The 16433-nt window shown below is 41.0% G+C and overlaps 1 protein-coding gene across 1 annotated transcript; it reads right to left on the reverse strand.

The window, feature by feature from the left end:
* Positions 1 to 584: 584 nt before the first annotated feature.
* Positions 585 to 15984, reverse strand: ticrr (TopBP1-interacting, checkpoint, and replication regulator). The gene is made up of 21 exons (XM_072386341.1): positions 15152 to 15984; positions 14365 to 14602; positions 13739 to 13971; positions 12519 to 12753; positions 11858 to 11996; positions 11191 to 11318; positions 10808 to 11011; positions 10533 to 10678; positions 10062 to 10162; positions 9851 to 9944; positions 9419 to 9501; positions 8669 to 8890; positions 8424 to 8511; positions 8130 to 8202; positions 5528 to 5659; positions 5345 to 5435; positions 5154 to 5209; positions 4568 to 4845; positions 2161 to 4348; positions 1607 to 1732; positions 585 to 1207 (listed from the first exon to the last, which is right to left on the reverse strand). The coding sequence occupies exons 1-21, from the start codon at positions 15824 to 15826 to the stop codon at positions 1092 to 1094; spliced, it is 5646 nt and encodes a 1881-aa protein (XP_072242442.1). The 5' UTR covers positions 15827 to 15984; the 3' UTR covers positions 585 to 1091.
* Between the last annotated feature and the right edge of the window lie 449 nt (positions 15985 to 16433).

Below are 16433 nucleotides of genomic sequence, written 5' to 3' on the forward strand. Positions count from 1 at the left end.
AGTCTTTAAGATATGATGGAGCTCGGTCATTAAGAGCTTTATATGTGAGAAGAAGAATCTTAAGTTCTATTCTGAATTTAACAGGAAGCCAATGAAGAGAAGCTAAAACTGGATTATTACAGTAAATTACAGTAGTCCAGTTTTGAAGTAACGAATGCATGGGCTAGTTTCTCTGCATCACTCTGAGACAGGATGTTCCTGATTTTGGCAATATTACGAAGGTGAAAGAAGGCAGTCCTAGAAACCAGTTTTATATGAGCGTCAAATAATAAATTCTGGTCAAAAATAACTCCAAGGTTTCTCACTGTAGAACTAGAAGCCAAGGAAATACCAGTCTGTATGGGCTAGCATATAAAGATAGAATGTAAGGGTAGGCTGTCTCATCTATGTTTTAAATGTTAAGCGTACTGAAAGCAGGTGAAGAGTTTTATGGTTTTAGTGTGCCGACCTTTGAAAAGTCAGGTGAATACAAAGCAGAAATGTCACAGTTGCTGATAACTGATAAACTTACTGAAGCCACACTCAAGAAAACCTCAAGGGTGAAGTCAGGTGAATGCCTCGATTGAGCTTCAAAGACTTCCAAATTATTAAGAAAATTTATATTTATTTACAAAACTTTTGCAACATATTTACAACAGTCATAAGAAATTCCCTTTTACATAAAAGGGTAAATCCATAAAAACAACAAATTAATAAATATATCTTCATAGTTTTCATATGAACAACTTCTGACTTGATTTCAAAACAGCAAATTACATTGAAAAATAAGGACGAGGTTTAAGCATCAAAAAGACCAAGGCAGGAAACAAGAGCTTCAAAATAATAAAAATAATTAAAACAGAAGTGTCACCTTTAAAACCGAGCTTTAAAGCAACCTACAATCTTAATTCAAAATGTTCTGATCAAAGAAAAGCCACTGGAGAGATGAAAAGTGTTAGCAGAGCAGACTGAAAGGGACATTCATTCATTCAGAAAACCTTTCAAGTAATGCTTGAGAAAAAACTTTCAGATATACCATCAAAAGGCAACTGCAAACTTGAAAGTACAACACAGAATGGAAGGTCTTTTGTGTTTTTTCCTCTCCTTATTAGTCAATGAAGGAGCCTCTTTCTGCTGTGGGTCTTCCCTGTGTTTGAGTGTCTGATTGGCTGTCTGAAGGGGGAGTGGTCCTCTCCTTCTGCTTCTGTCGTCCCTGATGCAGCTTCATCTGTAACATTCAGATAATAAATAGACATGATTAGTCGACTTGCAGTAAGAAGATAAAACATTTATTTAAATCATCGGACAGTTTCTTCACTTTAGGCTAAAGCTTTGACCAACTGGCTCATGTTGAACGGAACAAAACTACAACACATGTACAAAATTATTCAGACAGTACCATCTCACATCAATACGATTGCCAGAGTGACTGATGAACACCCATCTTTAAAGGGTTATTAATGGGGGCCTGAAGTATGCATTTAGGGGCTAATAACGTCTCAGTTGAAACACATCCCACATATTTCATATTCTGAAAGGTTAGGGTATACTAGTCGATCATAAATAGTGATTTTAACTTACTGGTGTTAAAGAAAAAAAAACAAGCAAAACAAAAAACACAACATACCTTTAAAAAGAGGGGTTTTACGAGCAGATCTCGTTTTGCCCTTGAACAAAAATGGAGACTGAGTGAGGGCCAAAATCCCACTCGCTGTCACCGGCTTTCTCGCCTTTGAGCTCGGAGGAGTCGCGACTGCCAAAATGCAGAGTGAAGAGGAGTTAGTTTACTAAAATTCTGCCTTATGATGAATTAAATTTATGTCAACAAATGGAATCACTGTAAAAATAAAAGCACGAAGAAATAAAATCAATCATGGCAACTTTCCTGCTCTATGAATGCTGAACACATCAGAAATCTAAGTAAACTCAACTATGCAGTCTGACTTGATCAACTCTGACGGTATATTATTCAATTATCTAAACAAAACAGGGTTTTGTGCATCATATCCTGAAAAGAAACCAATGTGGACACAAAGTTTGTGCCTGACGGCTGATCTTCAATTTGCAAGAAAGTTAGTTGTGTTAAAAAAATACCTTCTAGCATGATAAAAACTTATACTAAACTAACAGTGGTACTAAATCTAATTTAAAGTATTAACCCTTTCTTTTTTAAATACTTACTTGGCGCCTTGTCTTCATTTTCAAAGGTCCAAAGGATTTCTTCTTGAACTCTCTGAGGATCAGAGCAGCCAGTCTGTTCAGACAGCTTTTCCATCCAGTACAAGTCTTCCAGAGGTGAAAGAGGACACACATCTGTTCCAACTGAGGGTAACTGTTTGGAAGTCACAGCAATTTCTTCTGTTTTGCTACTTGAGGGTTCATCAGTGTCCTCAAAGTCCTGCAACCTACTAACGCCAAGCTCAGCCTCCTCCAGCAACTCCTCCAGCTGAGGCTCTCCTTTAAGACCACGCTCTTTGAATCCAAGCACACCAATCTGAGCTTTCTTCCTACGAGGCCAGCTGTTCAGGTTGTCTGGGGTCACTTTCCCCACACTCTGAGGAGAAGGAGTCAGGGGAATGATGTCTGCAGTTGCCATTGGAGACATTGTTGCTGCAGGATGCTGTGTAGGAGTGTACGACTGGCAGATGTAAGTTTGGACACTTCCCCCTTTTCCAGGTGTGCTTTTGGCTGGGGTGACATGAGCACAAACGGATGGCGAGACGCACCCAGGATCCCTGTGCTTGGAGATTAAAGCCAAGGGGCTTTCTGTATAAGGTTTTGCACTTACTAAAGGACTTTGACCTCCAGATCGAGGACCTCCATCCGAGGAAAAGTCATCTGCATTTACAGAATCTGTGCGTTTGATTTTGAGCTTGGGAAGCCCTGATGTTTGCATTTCCAATTCTACTTGATACGTAAGAGCATTTGAAGTAGCCTTGCCTTTTGGTCTGCTGGGTCCTGCGAGTCCTCTTGGGGTTGAAAATCGAGGGGAATCATTTCCATATCCTAAACGAGCAGCAGCTTTTCTCTGTTGGCGGTCAGGGGTCTGCCGGAAGCCGTAGTTCCGCGCAGGGGTGCATTGGGATGGCACATGTCGTTTAGGAGAAACTGCGTTTGACACACAGTCTTCACTAATCACTGAAGGTTTCCTTGTAAAGCTAATGTTCATCTTAAGGCCTCCACTAAACTGGGTATTCACAACTGCAGCATCAACGATGTCCAAACTATCGTCGTCTGTGGTGGCAGAATTACCACGTGAAGAGTCAAACTCCTGTGATTCTGTATGAAGACTAGAGTCAGTCTCTGATGACTGCAAGGTCTCAGCCGGCACCTCTTCTTTGGTATGTAACTGCACATTCTTGTCCACAAGGTTCTCAGCAGATTTTGTAGTATTCTTTAGTTCAGAGGTTAAACTCTCACCAGACTGTGAGCTTAAGCTATGTCTACTTGTTCTACCACCTTGGCAAAACGTTGTTCTTGACAATGACTTTGCTGGAGACATTACTGAAGGACCTGAGCTTTCTAAATGATTAGCACTGCCATGTGGTGCAGGTGCTGGATCACTTTTGCCTGGGGTTCGTCCGGATCGAGTAACCATCTGGTGAGCAGGACTGGGGGTCTTGGCTGGACTTCCAGTGTTGAGCTGAGGTGAGATCCGCTGGTCTGAAGGTTGTGTGGATTGTTGAGAAAGCTTTTCCAGATCATAAACGGTGCCACACTTTTCAAGTGTTTTAGTCCTGTTAGGTTTTTCAGATGACCTCAGGTTTTTCTCTGGAGTCGCAAAGGTTTGTTCACACATCCTTAATAGACTCACTTGACAAAACTTATCTGGGGTTTTGAAAATGTCTCTTTTAGTGTTTTTGCTTTGGATGGCACTGCTGAGCTTGTCGGGCGTTTTCACCGGTCTCAGAGAACGAGGAGATGCAGTATTGGGCGACTCTGGTACTTTAAAAGTAGAATTGTTCTCCAGCACTCTACATTTCTGAGGAGAAGGAGACCAGGTAACACTTTTCTTGGGAGTCCTGATACCTGGGCTGCTGAGCTGACATAACCCAGAGGAGCAACTGGGTTGCTCTAAAGTTTTGATGGGAGTCCTAAGAATACCCTTCAAAGGGCTTAGCTTCGTAGGAGTCTCAACAACATGAGACTCTATGGGTGGCGATCTGAAAGGACTGCCCCTGAGAGACATCCACAGTCCAGAGCGGCTTGTTGTAGGACTCTCTGTCACAGAAGAAATGCGCATCCTGGATGAAGGTGGGGTTGTTGGTGTTCTGGGAGTCTGAGGGGTCCTGGATGTCTTCGGAGATAAGATCCCAGGAACAGTCCTGCTGCGTCTGCTGGGAGACTTTGCTGGTGTTTTATTTGGACTCTGAAAGAAAGAACATATTTCAATTTGAGGTAATGCAGAATGTTAGAATGTGTGCTTATATCCTACAGGTCAGCCTGTAGGACGCAGTAGCATTTAGCAGAGAAGCTGCAGATTACAGCAACCTGAATATTTTATTAACAAACAAAGATTAAAAGCCTTAGGTGTGTATACATTAATCTGTGATACTAGTAAAAACACATAAGTGAATAGAAAAGTTACCTCAAAGACACTTGAGTCTGTAGACAGCCGTGACCTGGTGGCCCTGGTTCCAACGGACTGGTCGGACGGACGAATGGGAGAACCAGCAGCTCCAAAAAGAAGACGCATGGGAGACCGAACTGTTTTCACGCTGACCTCACAGATTTTTCCATCGTTAGGTGCAAGCTGGGATGCAGAAAGAGCCCTGTCCAGGTTGCGGGAGCGAGGTTGAGAACTTGAGTAGAAAGTGTTCGAGTGTCTTCTCGCAAACTTCTTTATCCTTGGACTCCTTCTAAGATCTGACACAAAACCAAAACACCAAGAAAAAATATATCTATAGAAAGGAGTACTGCTTCAATTGTATTTTTATTTGGGGTAACTCAATGTTATCTTTAAATTAAATATATCTTATAAATGATTGGCTGCTAAACGCATACTTAAGTTGATAAATAATACTATTTTGTCCTCAGGTGAACTAAGTTATTGAGCAAAAAACATCGACCTTCATTTATCATCTTCCTTTACATTGTTCTGGATTCCTGCAAGATTTCTAACCCAAATTTGATCAAATAAATAAATACATGAAAAAACAAACAGAATAAAATACCATCACTGGGTTTTACTGGTGATTCTTCCACAATGCACTCGGTAAGGTCAGAGCTCCTGTAGGAAAACATATAGAAATCTCAACAAATGACTAAATACATTTAATTTGCATCTCATCTACTGTCAACTATGCCTAATGTAAAAAGCTCGTTTAAAAATTATAATAATTTAACCTAAACAACTGAAACATACCTTCCCATCCTCTGACGGTGTAGGAGGCGACTGGACACTTGCTTGTGGAGGGGGGTCTCACAAACCTTTTTTGTAAGAAGCTGGTGCCTCTCTGAAAGGAGAGTGTTGAGCAGAAACTTTACAAAAACTTTTTTTCTTCTTTAACAACCAGTCTTAAAAGAAATGTGAATGTTACCCACTGACCTTCAGATTCATGCGAGCGCTTGCGTTTAAGTCCTTCCACAGCAGAGACAGACTGGCTCCTTGGCAGTTTGACTTTCTTCGAGGGGGAAACAATCTCTTGGTTGAACAGGTTTCTCCTAACTTTGGTCACCTCTGCGGATCAGTACATCGTGTGTTAAAGACTCAAATGGCAACTTGGCGATGCATTCACTTTCCACTTTCAAGAAGTCAAGTCACATTAATGAATTATGGCACCATTATGGCACCATCACTCATCTGCCTTTACACGCATATGAACTAAAGTGACATCCCATTCTTAATCCACAGGGTTTAATATGACGTCGGCCCACCCTTTGCAGCTATAACAGCTTCAACTCTTCTGGGCAAGCTTTCCACAAGGTTGGGAACATGAAATTGTCCAAAATCTCTTTGTAACTGAAGCATTCAGGGTTCCTTTCACTGGAACTAAGGGGCCAAGCCCAGCTCCTGAAAAACAACCCCACACCATAATCCCTCCTCCACCAAACTTTACACTTGGCACAATGCAGTCAGACAAGAACCATTCCCCTGGCAACCGCCAAACCCAGACTCATCCTCACTCCAGAGAACACGTCTCCACTGCCCTGGAGTCCAACTTTACAGCCCTGCATCCGATGCTTTGCATTGCACTTGGTGATGTATGACTTGGCTGCAGCCGCTCGGCCATGGAAACCCATTCCACGCTACTGTTCTACACACTGTTCTTGAGCTAATCTGAAGGCCACATGAAGTTTGAAGGTCTGTAGCGATTGACTCTGCAGAAAGTTGGCGACCTCTGCGCACGATGTGCCTCAGCAACTGCTGACCCCGCTCTGTCATTTTACGTGGCCTATCATTTTGTGCCTTTGTTGCTGTCGTTCCCAATCGCTTCCGCTTTGTTATGATACCATTAGTGTTGCTTTCATCAACGAAAATTCTGACTAAATATCATGGTCAACGAACCTTTATCATGTGACGAAAACGAGACGCAACATAAATGTTGGTCATATGACGATAACTAGAATTAAACATATAATACAATATTGTTGACAAATTAAAACGAGACTAAATAAGGTTCACAAAATCTGTAAAATGTGTCTTTATTTTCGTCGACTAAAACGATACGAGACGAAATGTTATAACATTATTTCATCTCGTTATTATTATTTTGTAGTATTTCTGTTTCCTGTGTCTCACGGCACAGTCGCAGGCGACGTCCCTTTCTCAACTCGCTCGCGGCATTATTTAGAAGATGCAGCTGCGGTGGGTTGACAGACAACCAACGAACACAGAGAAAGGCCGGCCAGCCGGGGTTCGTTCATTACTTCTAACATGTTTGGTTGGTAAAATAAATATGTTGGAAATTCAAATCAGAGCGTCTTCCGTGTCTGGAATGGATGCATTCTTGAGTCTATAAGGTAACAAAAATATAACAATAAGACAACCTTGTTTGAATTGTGAAATAGGTTTGACTAAAAGAAAATTTCTACTACTAGGTAGTTATACTATATTGACTGGGTTGAACAGAACTGCATTACTAAAAAGAGACTAAAATACAATTTTCATTGACTAAAACTAGACTAAAATAGTCACGGATAGGTTCTGACTAAAATAAGACTAAAATGCTCAGACTTTTAGTCGACTAAAAAGAGTATAAACGTGACGAAAACTAATAAAAACTAAAACGACAGCTTGACACAAAGACTAGACTAAGGTCGCCCAAAAACAACAGTAGAAAACGCTGCCAGTTGACTGTGGAATATTTAGTAGTGAGGAAATTTCATGGCTGGACTTGTTGCACATCACAGTGCCACGCTGGAATTCACTGAGCTCCTGAGAGCGACCCATTCTTTCACAAATGTTTGTAGAAGCAGTCTGCTTGGATTTATACAACTGTGGCCACCTGAATTCAATTATTTGGATGGGTGAGTGAATACTTTTGGCAATATAGTGCATTTCTTTTTATAGGAGAGGTAAAAATGCAGATAGATTGGGGTTGTCATGACAGTGAGATTAACTGTATTTTGGCAAAATTACAGCTACTGTAACATCTGGAGCAAACTAATTGGTAAAAGAGGAGTGAACTGTATTAGTTTCAGTCAAAGTTATTTTAGGTTTTCACTGCATCTTTTTGCTCAAGAGTAGAGTAAAATTATTTCAAGCTCCTCACAATGTCTGTTGTTACACATTGTGGTTCCGGTTTAAAGGGGAACTCTGGTATTTTTTAATTAAGAGGTCTACTCTATGACTTTAAACAATCAGTCCGTGTCACAATAAATAGGCAGCAAAGCCAAAAGCAGAAGTAAAACCCAACCAAGTCCTTCAAGCAGCTTGTGGAGTTTACAATAGTTGAAATACCAGAGTTTGTGGAATCTGCCTTGTTTCTGTGGGGGACTTTTTGGCCAAAGAACAGGAGGAAAACCTGGAATTTCACTCGCTCCGTAATGTCCAGAAGCAAGTCACAAGCAAGCTCACTCATAAGCACCGATTAAGAGGCACACACAGAGAGAAAGAGCCTCTGTGGTAAGAACATCGTTAAACTGCTAAATATTCACACAGCAAATAGCTGTTTGATGCTACAGCCCAAAGTAAACTGTACACATACCTTGTGTTTCCTGTTTCTGAGGCTGCAGGTCTGTCACAGGCTTCTCCAAAGCAACAGAGACCGTGGATTTGGACTAATAAAAACACAATAAACAGTCACTGGGATTCGACATCTCGAATAAACATGTGCAAATGCCATCTCAGGTTACTTAATTTGGTGGCTGAGTTCCCAAACATAGTCTAAGCATTGCAGAAATCAGACGGTCAAAGTAATACATTTAACAGCTTACATGCCAACTGATCAAATTCAGCAATGATGAGACGGAGATAAAACAGCAGTGAGTCATTATCTTACTGCTCTTGTCGTCCTCTTGGGCATCTCGATTTGACGAAGACTCTGGGAAGATTCAGTCATACTGCGATGCCGAGTCAGCATCCCACATCTGCGAAGGACACAAACTAACTTGAATCAAACACTTAATAAAAGACTAAAACAGGTAAGTCATCATTCTCACTCAAATCTTTAAGGCTTTCTGATCTCAGACTCTTCTTGACCTCTCATGGTCAAACGATGCCCTTTCAGACACTGTAGAGCCTCACCTCCTCTTACTGGCTGAACGATTTCGCAGGTCCTGCAGGCCATCTGAAACCAGGCTGCGCGTTGAGATGGGAGGTGAGGAGGCAGAAGGGGAAATGCTGTCCTTGGCAACCGATTCATCGCTGAAGAAGTCGGCAGGCAGAGCAGCCACGAGTGCTTCAGGTAGCTGAGTACCCAGACTGTGATAGATGTCTGCGAGCACTCTGGGAACAGCATTCAGGAACCTGCCATGATGCAGAAAGGAACTTAAACCAATACTCAATCAATACTCATTATTATTAATGATTCTATTCTTTTTGTAAAGCAATATTTGACTCTGACATTTCCAGTTTCAAAAAAAGGAAAAATGTGGTATCTTTTGGAAATTGTTGCTGATCAAATTCTTCATCTGTAACGCAGATGGAAACATGTAGCATTACAGTTGATGAAAGCAGAGCTTCATATGGCTGCTTCCCTGTATTAAGCATGCAATTCTACTATTGTGACAACCCTAGGTTGTAGCCCAACTGATCTAGAGCCAGATTTAATAAGGATGATTTTCTTATACTCATACTTTTCCTATACTGTTAATCTCATTGTACTTGTGTATAGTGACAATAAAAATCATTCTATTCTATTATAACACATGTAAGCAAATGTGTGCGAGCAAACTCAAGTCAATCAGCCAAAGGAATTATTTTTGTCAACTAATCTGCTGTATGTCAGTTCAATACGAAAAAAAGAGTCTCACTCTTTGACTCGGAGACGCTTACCCTGGGAGGATCTCATCTTGAAGGAACCTCGCCAGGCAAACTGGGTCCTTGGTTAGTGAGATTATTCGGAGCATTTCAGCTGCCTGGTGAAGACAATATGTCAGAATTTGTTTATACTTTACACCCCGAATATATTTTCTTTATTGTACAATTAGTGAAATACCGAAACAATTCTTGCTTGGCTCGACACATTAGGCGGAGGCAATAAAATAAGTCCTATTTCAGTTTGGATGGTCGTCACACTTCGTCTACTGTCGGCCCAAAAAGCAGCCGAGTGTGCCGCAAGCTGTTTGTTTCTTTTTTTCAATTTTCATTTATTTAATATACCGTTTTTTCCCCTGTGATTTATGGTTATCCTGATGAAAGGGTACAAGTCAAAATGTGTTAATCCAACAATCCATGTTGTTGTTGTCAGAATTTCAACCAGCTCACCTCCTCTGCCATCTGATCGACATCCAGTGAGTCAGACGGCTTTGAAGCGAAAAGTTTGCACAACTCCAGCCTCAACACGACTTGCAGTTGGCACCTAGATTAGACAACTCACTGTTACCGACTGAATTTGACAATAGAACAGACTTAAATTATTTTCAAGGAAGATATGGGCACTTTTCAGCAAGGGCCCTTAGAACTCGGTCAAACTCACTCTCTGACTTTGCAGTCAACATCGGCAGCTGCGCTATAGAGCTGTCTCACTGATTTGCTGGTCTTAAGGAGGTGCTGTTGGACTAACATGGAGGTCTTCACCTATAAACAAAGACATACATTTTTAGACAAGAAAGTCAAGGAGACAGTTCAACTGCCTCATTGGCCTTTAATATAATCAGCTCTATGTATTACACATCTGATCTTTCAAGTTTTCCTAAATCAAAATAAAAAACAAAAAAATAAATAAATCAAACATACAATGGACCATTTCATTTGCAATAATCTAACAATCAGGTAAAATACACATTTTGACAATTAAGGTTTACATACTCAAAATGCATGTTTATCCACATCATGCAGTAAATGTATTCAGTATGAAATATCAATAACCAGATAATAACCGTCTGCTGCAATGATGCATGTCATCCTGCCAAATCTCCACAAGCATTCAAACGCCACCACTTCTCACCTCCAAGTCCGATTCTGCCGCAAGAAAAGTTTTTACAGCAGCGAGAAGCTGTTTGACACCCACGAGGAGAGATGAGTCTATCTCTGGAACAGTCTTGTCATAACAGGTCTTCAGATAGGCCAACAGCTCCGCCTCAGTACTGAAACCTGAGAAAGGAAGATGACTCGTTATTTTATGTCTCTGTAAATTAAAATACATTTGTATTGACATTTCGAGAGATCGTTCAACTAAACGTATGCTTTGACAGTTTATGATGTTTGAACAGAGGCACTCACTGACGGTGCTCGCTCCCCCAGATTTGCTCTTGTCACATAACCGTTTCTTCCCTGGTCGCTCTGCGGCCCTGCCTTCAGTACCGAGCTGCTCAGTCTCAGTCTGGTTCTTTTGGGCTTTGACGTTCAGCCGTGCCACATTCAGCATTTGCAGAGAGCGGCTCATTGTCTTCATCTTCTGCTTCACTGGTGTGCGGTGGGCGCCACCTAGAGGTCACGGCGAGAAACGACGCATTGGAAAAGTGATCCTTTGTCAACAATGTAAGAGAAGAAAACTTGTTGAAATAGAAACCAAAAGTGTGATCTGTGATTCCAAATATCTGAAATTCAACTTCCGTCTGATGATGACATTGTTCATCAACACACACGAGAAGCAGATCACTTACGTTTCTTGCCCCTCTTGTTGACTGTGTCCTGCGATGTTTTGTAAAGTTCAGACAGACCACTGATCAGTTCTTGCTGAACAACAGACAACTCTTCCTCTTCTCTTTGCTCTGGCACCGCATGCAGCAACCTGGAACATTATAAAAAGCAGTCATCAGTGTCTTGTTTCCCTTCAAAAAAAGGTCACCTTTTATGATTTACTTTTAAATTAACAAACATTTGATCATTTAAAACATGCAGCTTTAGTAGTGATTTGTGTTTGCATGGGGGGAGGAGTAAAAGAGGACTGTTCCTTTCATTTAGTCAAACGTTGATGAAATCAGTATTGTGTGTGTGTGTGTGTGTGTGTGTGTGTGTGAGTGAGAGAAAGATTAACTGAATTGACTAAATTCACAAAATCAAGCCAGGCAGCAATAGATACTTGTTCATATGTGATAAGAACACCATCTGTAGTACTAACTGTGGTGTAGATGCAGTTTCTTTGTGCTGTAATTTGAGCCATAATTATAGCAGGATACACTTAATGAAGCTGTAGGATTGTAGAATAAATATTTAGATTATGCTAATTATAAGCAAATGCTCTGTCTATTAACATTTTAGTATAAGGTCTTAACATGCGTCTTGTCTTGTACATTCAACAGAAAATGCATGGAATGCCAGCTGCCGTACCTAAGCGACTCCATTAAATTAGAGCTCACTCCTGACTGATCCGACTGAGGGAACCAAGTCTCCAGCATGCTTGTTGTCACAGGGCTGTGGCTGAACTCCTGTAGAGCCCACTCAGGAATCGGATGATCCTTTAGGTTGTCTGAGGAATAAACAAAAGCAAACATTACGGAAAACAAGTCGAAGGAACAAGCGGAGAGCGGCGCCGATCAAGGATTCGGCAAAGTACCAAAAGTCCCCCCGAACAGAACCTGAGATATTCACGGCAAAGATGGCCGATCATTGTTGCAGCACTCACACACACTGAGACTTTGACAGAGTGACGAGATCAAAACTGAAGAAAAGAAAAAAAAGATTTTCTAGTCTGATACAAACTCAAAGTTTGAGAAGTCACCGACTTTACAGCCATGATATCATCTTACAAAAAGCATCATATATAAGCGCTGTGTCTTGATTCTAGCTTAAAATATTACATATTTGTAACTAAGATTTTTGTATAATCATTGTAAAAAAGACTAAAAAGGTCAAATGTCTGCTCAAAGGGCTGCAACAAAGTAATGAATTTAACTGTCTGAAAGGTTTTTGGGGTTTTCAGTTTTTGATTTTTTTTTATTTCCAGTGAGACGAATATATCTTAGTATGTTAGCCTTGCTCTAACTCCTACCATTGATGCCGTCACCATCCTCGTTCATGATATCGTAAACTACTCCCAGAACACTGCTCACGACATCTGGCAGGTCAGCAGAGGTTTCAGCTGTGACGGGAACAATGACTTTTGTCCTCGGGAGCTGGTCAGGCTGAACGACCGTTGGCTGGAGAATGGTGAGCAGAGCTGTGGAGTGCGACTGTGGGGAGAAAACTGCCGAACACACCGACCCATTGTCATTCACCTCAGCAAGCTGTGAGAACAAGCAAAATGTTGTGGCGTCAGTAACTGCATACAGGAGACATTAAAGACAGAGGCTTCCAAAAAGTACCTCACGTTTTTGTAAATTGTTCACCTTCCAGAAGCAAATACATTGTACAACCACCTGATATTTTACACCCTGTTAAAAACGGTCAACTTTAGAGTGACACAAAACAAGATGTCCATAACAATTTCTTTAAGGATTCTAGTTCAACTAAAGGGATTAGTTTTGGATAATAAGTTGCCATTAGATTTTCTTGTGAATCATCTGTTCTTCAGTTTGTGTTGTTTACATCAACCTTCAACTGAAAAGTATGGGCATTTCTCACTGATCCATCCAGCAAGCTTTGCCTATTGGCCCCAAAAGACTGACATGAAAACCTGACGTACTCCGTTGATTACGGCTGGAGAAATAGCTGCTTCTATGCTATCAGTTTACATCCTGCGAATCTGAAGGTTCTGTATGGCCTGAGTTTGTTGGTGTGCTCAGCATGCTGACAACAGAGCTGGTTCTCAGCGGGAGAGGTTAAAAAGCAAGCGTATTTCCAGTCTAATCGTACTTCGATCTGGACTTATCCAGGACTGGACGATGCTAATCACAAAGCACAGGAAGACTCTCATTTATCATGCAGAATTGGTTATTTACGTTCTTAACAACATTGTATCTTAAGTATTTGAACTGACATCTTGCGTCTGTTTACTGTGCTGATATTATTCATAACTCAAATTTGTGATTTGACCTGGATAAGAAGTGTCTGTAGCACAAAAACAACTAAGTTATCTAGAATGACTATCATCTAGTAATAGCTGCTGGGTGTGTGTGACTGATGACGACATCTGCATTGTGGTCACATGCTGCTAAAGAAACGGAAAAAAAAAGGTTGACACAAAAACAGAGCCTTTACTGTACTTAAGAACGATCACTATTTAAGACCCTTTCTTGTGTAAAACAGAACTACTTTGTTTGGATGCCTCACCATGTGAAGTCCAAGAGCAGAGAGTTCCTTTAAGAGAAGCTGGAAGGCAGCAGCTTCCTGGTCACTGTTACTGGAGGCCTGAAGCACCCACGACTCTGTGAAGATCTGCGTCCGCGATGAGGAATCCCAGCCCTGCAGCACTCCTTTTAGACACACTTCAACAGACTCCTGGAGAAGCCTCTGTCTGCGAGAGACTGGCTCCAGCGTGACACCACAGCTCTGCATCACATGTCCTGGTTTAATGAAAAATGAACCCGCACAAATCAATAATGGCAGGTTATTCTCAGCTTTATGTTGATGTTCCTCATTCATCTGTCCAGGCAATTATGCATCTCATAACACTACCGAGTTGTAGAGATATGTTACATTTAAACTCATGTTTAAATGTAACATATCTCATGTGTACTCATGGTGCATTGAATCATTACAGATCAATTTTTGATCAGCTGATGAATTGTGATTTTTATTTGAATGACTCAAATCTTACAATTCTGGGCTGGATCACCTCATTTGTACCTTTTTTCTTTCTTTTCTAAAGTTAACATGGTCTATAATCATTTAATCGGTTTATCAGGCCTGAGACTGCTGTAAGAGACTTTAAAGAAATATGATCTTAGGCCACCAACCTTGGTCCCACCGTAGAACACCACCAACTGCTGGAAAAGACAGGCGATAGAGCCTTTCGGAAGACAGAAGGTATCCAATGCTGGACTTGAATGCAAAGGCCTCTCTCGTGAATCCTGAGTTCGATTGCTGATTACAGCATAGGTTCAAAAGTGCAACGAAAGGGATCACTCTGCCCCCCACCTGAGCTAGGACCTGAGATAGCTTGTCAGACCCAAGGTAGTCCTCACACTTCCCAACCTGCAATTAGACAAACAGTCGCTATTGCTTATAACGTTGTAATACGGATTTTGGCAGATGTTCTCAGCAGTTTCAAAATGTACCACCAAATGCATACAGAGTTGAGACTATGGTGTAAGTTTGGGTAAATATGTTGATTATACAGCTTTTTAAAAGACCCCTTTTCATCAATATGGGGAGTAAGCAAACTTTCTAGACCCTGATGCACATCTCTCTCTATATATATCAGGAAAACTGTAACTGATCATTTTTTAAATCCAAATATTGGGATTTAAAAATATATATCTTTGACAGTTTTCCTGATTGTCAGAACAGAAATCCAAATCTATTTGGTTCATTTTTTTCTGACCTCAAAAGCTGCGTTTCTACTATGCACACTAATGCTTTCGCTTGCTGTTCCAATATTCTCAAAACACTAACTTCGTTTATACAAAAGCATTGACTCTGATATTTCTTACAGTAAGCCCTGATTTTTAAATTTTTTTTTTTTATAAAAAGGTGGCTTAATGATTTCCTTTTAAATACTACTGAACACCTTGCTGTACTCACCTGGATATGGGAATTACTGTCAATCCAGTGGAGGACAACTTGTCGCTGAACCAGCATCTCTTTGAGGCTTTTAGATAGAATATACTCTGTCACATCTGTTGGCAGGCAATCGTCTTTTAACGATAAGTAGTCCACAAGTTGTGTCCCAGAGAGTGGACACTGCGAGACAACAAACACAACATTTCTCCCATTGTTAGAAATGTCATCCTCCTGTGACAGTCTGAGCTTTCCACCTCGACCTGACTTCCTGGTTCTCAGGGTCACTTTAGTGGGAGACGTGATGTCAGGTCTGTCCCACTGGAAGTCCAGCAGAGTTTCTTTAAGAACATTGTGAACTGAGACACACTGGCTGGATTGTTGGTTCTGATGAGAAGGGCACACTTTATCCTTCACGTCGAATCTCACTTCAAACTCTTGCTCAAAGTCCTCATATGTTTTGTAACGAAGCTCCTTGAAGTCCGACACCTTGGATATGATGCTGCCATTGCGACCAGTCTTTGACTGAAAGAACTTGTAGCCCCAGCGCACTTTCTCAAAGCCATAAGTGTAGCCAAAATGCAACAGAATGTGTAATATTCCTCGTTTTATGAATTGGTTCCTGATCTCCAGACGATCACCTGACTCGTGATCTTCACAATCGATATCAATAACAAAAACCAAGTTGTGCAAAGCCATATCGTTAGCTGCGAAGTCCCCAACGACAGGCTCCAAAGCCCTTAACTCAACGATATGCCATGAAAACAGATTCGTCTTGGTCAAATATAAACCAAGTACGCTCTCGGTAGTCTAATAATTCTGGTTCAACTCACTGAACTTACATGCTATCGTCAGTTCATGTTTCTATGCTAATTGCAACCTGCTTAAGAGTATCGCTACGCAAACTACGTGCACTGGAGTTCCAAACTGGCTTTAGCTAAAGTTTTGTCTCTCTTCAGTGAGCGAAATAGCATAACACCTACTGCATAGAGCAAACGAGCCCGGATTTGTTTATATATTGACTGTGTTTAAAAAGTTCATACAACTTTCCTCGCATACCTAAACTCCACAATCGCCATTTTCAGTTTGTCCTTAACCGTTCGCGCTTCTTCAACGAAAGTCCACCCCTACACTCTGATTCGTCAGTATGTGTAACAAAGCGAATATGATTGGTATAAAAATAAAGCGTAAGGTTGGCCAAATATTTTCCGTAAGTTTTTATTGGATAACATTTCCATCAATCAAATATGGACTGCCATATTTATGAAATACGACATAGGAATAGGTGGGACTAAATGATTGACAG

Source organism: Leuresthes tenuis, unplaced genomic scaffold (assembly GCF_036924035.1).
Source record: "Leuresthes tenuis unplaced genomic scaffold, fLeuTen1.0.hap1 SCAF_5, whole genome shotgun sequence".
NCBI classification, from domain to species: Eukaryota; Metazoa; Chordata; class Actinopteri; order Atheriniformes; family Atherinopsidae; genus Leuresthes; species Leuresthes tenuis.

What these genes read in the sequence shown, in the direction of transcription:
- ticrr (XM_072386341.1), bottom strand. Translation starts at nt 15,826, where the DNA reads ATGGCTTTGCACAACTTGGTTTTTGTTATTGATATCGATTGTGAAGAT. An exon ending in TGGGGGAGCGAGCACCGTCA is followed by an intron (nt 10,679 to 10,807) that starts GTGAGTGCCTCT and finishes TTCCTTTCTCAG; the next exon opens with GTTTCAGTACTGAGGCGGAG. An exon ending in TCGATCAGATGGCAGAGGAG is followed by an intron (nt 9,502 to 9,850) that starts GTGAGCTGGTTG and finishes TGTCTTCACCAG; the next exon opens with GCAGCTGAAATGCTCCGAAT.